At 32.5% G+C, this 4,039-nt stretch overlaps 1 protein-coding gene across 2 annotated transcripts; it reads left to right on the top strand.

The window, feature by feature from the left end:
* Positions 1-360: 360 nt before the first annotated feature.
* Positions 361-3,743, top strand: LOC112706171 (uncharacterized). Of its 2 annotated transcripts, XM_025757330.2 has the most exons (7): positions 361-1,409; positions 2,059-2,335; positions 2,440-2,535; positions 2,626-2,803; positions 2,885-2,955; positions 3,257-3,355; positions 3,429-3,743. In XM_025757330.2, the coding sequence occupies exons 2-7, from the start codon at positions 2,075-2,077 to the stop codon at positions 3,525-3,527; spliced, it is 804 nt and encodes a 267-aa protein (XP_025613115.1). In that variant the 5' UTR covers positions 361-1,409; positions 2,059-2,074; the 3' UTR covers positions 3,528-3,743. The 2 variants fall into 2 exon arrangements, with proteins under 2 accessions (XP_025613115.1, XP_025613114.1); XM_025757329.2 differs by having other exon boundaries at positions 364-1,409; positions 2,440-2,803.
* Positions 3,744-4,039: the final 296 nt, after the last annotated feature.

Here is a 4,039-nt window from a genome sequence, read left to right as displayed (position 1 = left end):
GAAAAAAGAAAGAAAGAAAAAAGAAAAAAAATGCAGCATTAAAGAAGGGATTAATAGTCAAATTAGTCCCTAAAAGATAAGACATTCTTCAAATTTATTCCTAAAAGATTTTTTCAATCAAATTGGTCCTTCAAAGATTGCAAATTAATCATAGGGTTAAGTACGATTTTTGTTCCTAAGGTAGCACATGAAAATTATTTTCGTTCTCAACTTTTTTTTCTTACAAAATTGTCTCTAAGGTTTAACTTATTTTCAAAATCGTTCTTTTTACTAAAATTTTAATTTTTATTACTAAATTATTCATAATTTAAAAAATATAAAAAAAACGAATTAAAGGGAAATGTGGAATGGAATCACCCTGGAGGAAGGGTTTTTCCGGGGAAGAAGAGGGGAAAGGGAAGGTGGAAAAGAGAAGAGGAAATAATCCGTCGCTGCCGCCACTGCTTGTCATTCAGTACTCTCGCTGTCGCTGCTCCTCGTCCTTCGGTTCTTGCCGTCAGATCTCGCAATTCCTCTTCCTCGCGTTCTACTCCACTGGTAGCGGTATGCACGGCGACGGCTTTAACCTACTGTGACGACGACAGTAGCCAGCTCCCTTCCAGCGGTCGCGACATACACGAACGGCAGTAATAATTTCTCCTTCTTCGTGTCGTATTGTCGCATCGTTGTTTATCCTCAATTTTACTTCTATTTCTAATTTTGTTAATCACATATTTCTAATTTTGATTTTGTTAATCTATCAATTTTGATTTTGATATTAACTGGAACGACAAAAAATATAAATTCTTTTGTACATATGCATGTTGTATTTAAAAATAATTTGTTGCTTTTTTATAATAGAGAACAAATTTTTAAAAATACTAACAAAATGGCTTTATTCTTTATATTTTATTGGAATGAAATTAAGAGTTAGACAAAAATATATATTTACTTAAAAAAAATAACTTTAAACTTTTGGGTCAAATTTGATCTATATGTAGTATTTATGTAAAATAAAAATAAAAATAACATATATATAATATATATACTAAAAATTTATTATGAAATCAATCATTATATATTTATTTATATTATTTTCATATTTTTATATACAGTTGAATGTCTATTAAAATTATTCTGCATAGATAATGATAACGAATTGAAATTAAATTGTTAATAATATTATTATTATGATAAAAAACGATAAAATAAAAAAGCTAGCCGCTAGTTTTGTTTTAGTGTGTTTTCTAAAATTATCTAGATTGAGCCTATAATGCCAGCTCCTTCCTTTTCTCCCCTTCATTACGCTAGATTCCATATTGCTAAACCCAAAACTGAAGCTAACCACAACCACTCACCTCCGTGTTGCGTGGCCTTCCTCTTCATCTTCCTCTCCCTCTTCCGCCCTCTGCCACGTCACTGACTCACTGGTAATTTCGAATTTCTACTCCTTGGTGGAATATATATATATATTTCTCTTTGATTCATGTTATCTCTGAAAGGTTAGCATGTTTTATATTGGTTGGATTGGAATATATATAGCAGTAGTGGGGAATAAATTTTCAATGTCATGAATTATTCCTGTGTTTAAAGATATTTTGGTTTTACATTGTGGTCTGTCCAGAAAAAGAGGACTGTATTTCGGTTTATGCTAACTTCAAAGCTAAAAACTTACAAGGTTGGAAGGGCCAAATGTTGTTGCTTTTTCTAATTCTATATTTCCTTTGGTCTAATTTTGGTTGGCTGAAAGTTTGCTCGTTGAATTGACTGTGTCTGGATATGAACATTTGTTTTGGTGTACTTTGGTGTTTTGATGTGAACTGTCTTATTGACATTTGATATGCATTTGGGAGTGGCTTTACCCAGAGCCCTAAACCTTGGAATCCTTGGTTCCTTCATGAGTTCTTTCTTGATATCCAAACTTAGATTTTCCCAATTACTGGTTTTCTCTTCTAAGTTCAATTTAATTTTAAAGGATATTTGCTTGCAAATTTCATATTGGTGCCACCTTTTTTTAAATTGAGTTATTGTAACCAGTAAAAACTCATTGTTACTAAGTTGAAAACTTGAAATTCCCAGCAAACAAAATCAGAAGATGACATTGCAAGGTTTGAGTACGGTGGCACTAGCGAAACGGCCTCCTAGTCCTCGATTCAAAGTAGACAGTGGTAGATCGAGGTTATTATATGGTGATCGAATTTCTTCTTATGGAGCATCAGCCAGCAGAATCAGAACCAAGTCAATAAGATGTGCAGGTTTGGGAGAAAGCCGCCAAGGTTCCTTGGGCAATAACAATAGTGTTGTTTACGAGGGTATTTATGGCCCCTGGACCATTGAATCATCAGATGTTCGCGAGGTGTTACACTTTCTCTATTCAAATTCAGTGCAGATTAGCTAGACTAACTCCATTGTGATTTACAGCTTAAAAGCATTGTGTTTAGCTTATGCCATGTATGGCAGGTAATTTTGTACAGATCAGGATTGGTGACAGCTGCGACATCATTTGTGATCGCCGCATCAGCTGCCTTTTTTCCAGATAGCTCATCACTAAGTGCTGTACTCAAGCAAAACCTGGATGCTTTTTATGTTATTGGCTCAGGTGGGTTGGGTTTATCATTACTATTGATTCACATCTATGTCACTCAGATCAAGCGCATCCTACAAACATTGTGGGTGCTTGGCGTTATTGGATCAGCCACTGTTTACATCAACTTTGCACAACCAGCTAATGAGAGTCTGACACAGTATGTTTTGGAAAATCCATCTGCTGTTTGGCTTGTTGGTCCTCTTTTTGCTGCGATGACAGGGTTGGTCTTCAAGGAAGGTCTTGCTATATTTGTTCTTTTGCATTGAATATTAATTTAAAGAAATTTATCTTTTTTAAACTTTTGTATTCTCTAAACAGGATTGTGCTATGGCAAGTTAGAAGCAGGAGTACTCACTTTTGTTATTCCTATTCTTCTTCTCGGTCATTTGGTATTCTTCTTTTAATCATCTATATAGTAATTTATTATACATTAAGTCCATAATCATGTTCTTTTTTAACTGATCATGATTTTATGAATAAAAAAATATTGTATTCACCAACCTTTTTTTTTGAGTTCTATATCAATCCTAGATAAGTTATGCTTCAGTGGAAGCTTGATTATTCCATTGCATCTCTCTTTCTTTCCTTAGTCTATTTGATATGGGGATGGTTACACATTATTTATTTTTTCTCAATACTTTTGTTTCTTACTTGTTACACATAGATAACTAAAAAGTTAAAAATTTGCAGTTTGGTTTGATGGATGATGGACCTAAATTATTTCTACTTGCTTCATGGATGACGCTTTTCGTGATATTTGCGGGAAGGAAGTTCACTCAGCCAATCAAGGTATATTTAGCATTATTTACTCTCTGAGTACTTAAATATAAGTTCATACCTGATTGATGACATTTACATGAAGGATGATATTGGCGACAAGTCTGTTTTCATGTTCAATTCTCTTGAACAAGATGAAAAGGAGACATTGCTTGAGAAATTACAACAGGGCAAAACTCAATAGTGATGAGGCATCAACTGTACTATTACACTTTTTTTTATTATGACTATTAGGATAAATTTTGAAATGACATAGCTCTATTAAGATGTGTTTTCATACTTTATACTCACTGACTGCATCCTTAGTACCTATAAATATTTGTATATATCAAAAAAGACAAGAATGTCCACTCAATCATGTATTTAAGTAAAATTATCAGAATCATGATTTGAGTCTTTATTTGCCGAATTGATTTTAGATAGTGCTAATTCTATCGAAATTAGATTGACGTAAAGTAACTTAAATACGGTTGTATACTCATATTCTTTTAACATGATTATATCTTTTTGAATTATTCATATTTAGATTCTATTTTCTGTTTATTTTCTTGAATTTATCTTTATCATGAGTAGAAAGTTACACATTTCCACTCTTTCATTATTACAACTAATCAAAACAAGAAAACACAAAATTAACATAATTTAAAAATAATTACTCGTTCTCATACATATTTCCTAAGTGTACATAGATATAGA

The sequence above is a fragment of the Arachis hypogaea genome, chromosome 8, assembly GCF_003086295.3.
Source record: "Arachis hypogaea cultivar Tifrunner chromosome 8, arahy.Tifrunner.gnm2.J5K5, whole genome shotgun sequence".
NCBI classification, from domain to species: domain Eukaryota; kingdom Viridiplantae; phylum Streptophyta; class Magnoliopsida; order Fabales; family Fabaceae; genus Arachis; species Arachis hypogaea.
The sequence above is the reverse complement of the archived record's forward strand: the minus strand, read 5'-3'. Positions and strand labels throughout refer to the sequence as shown.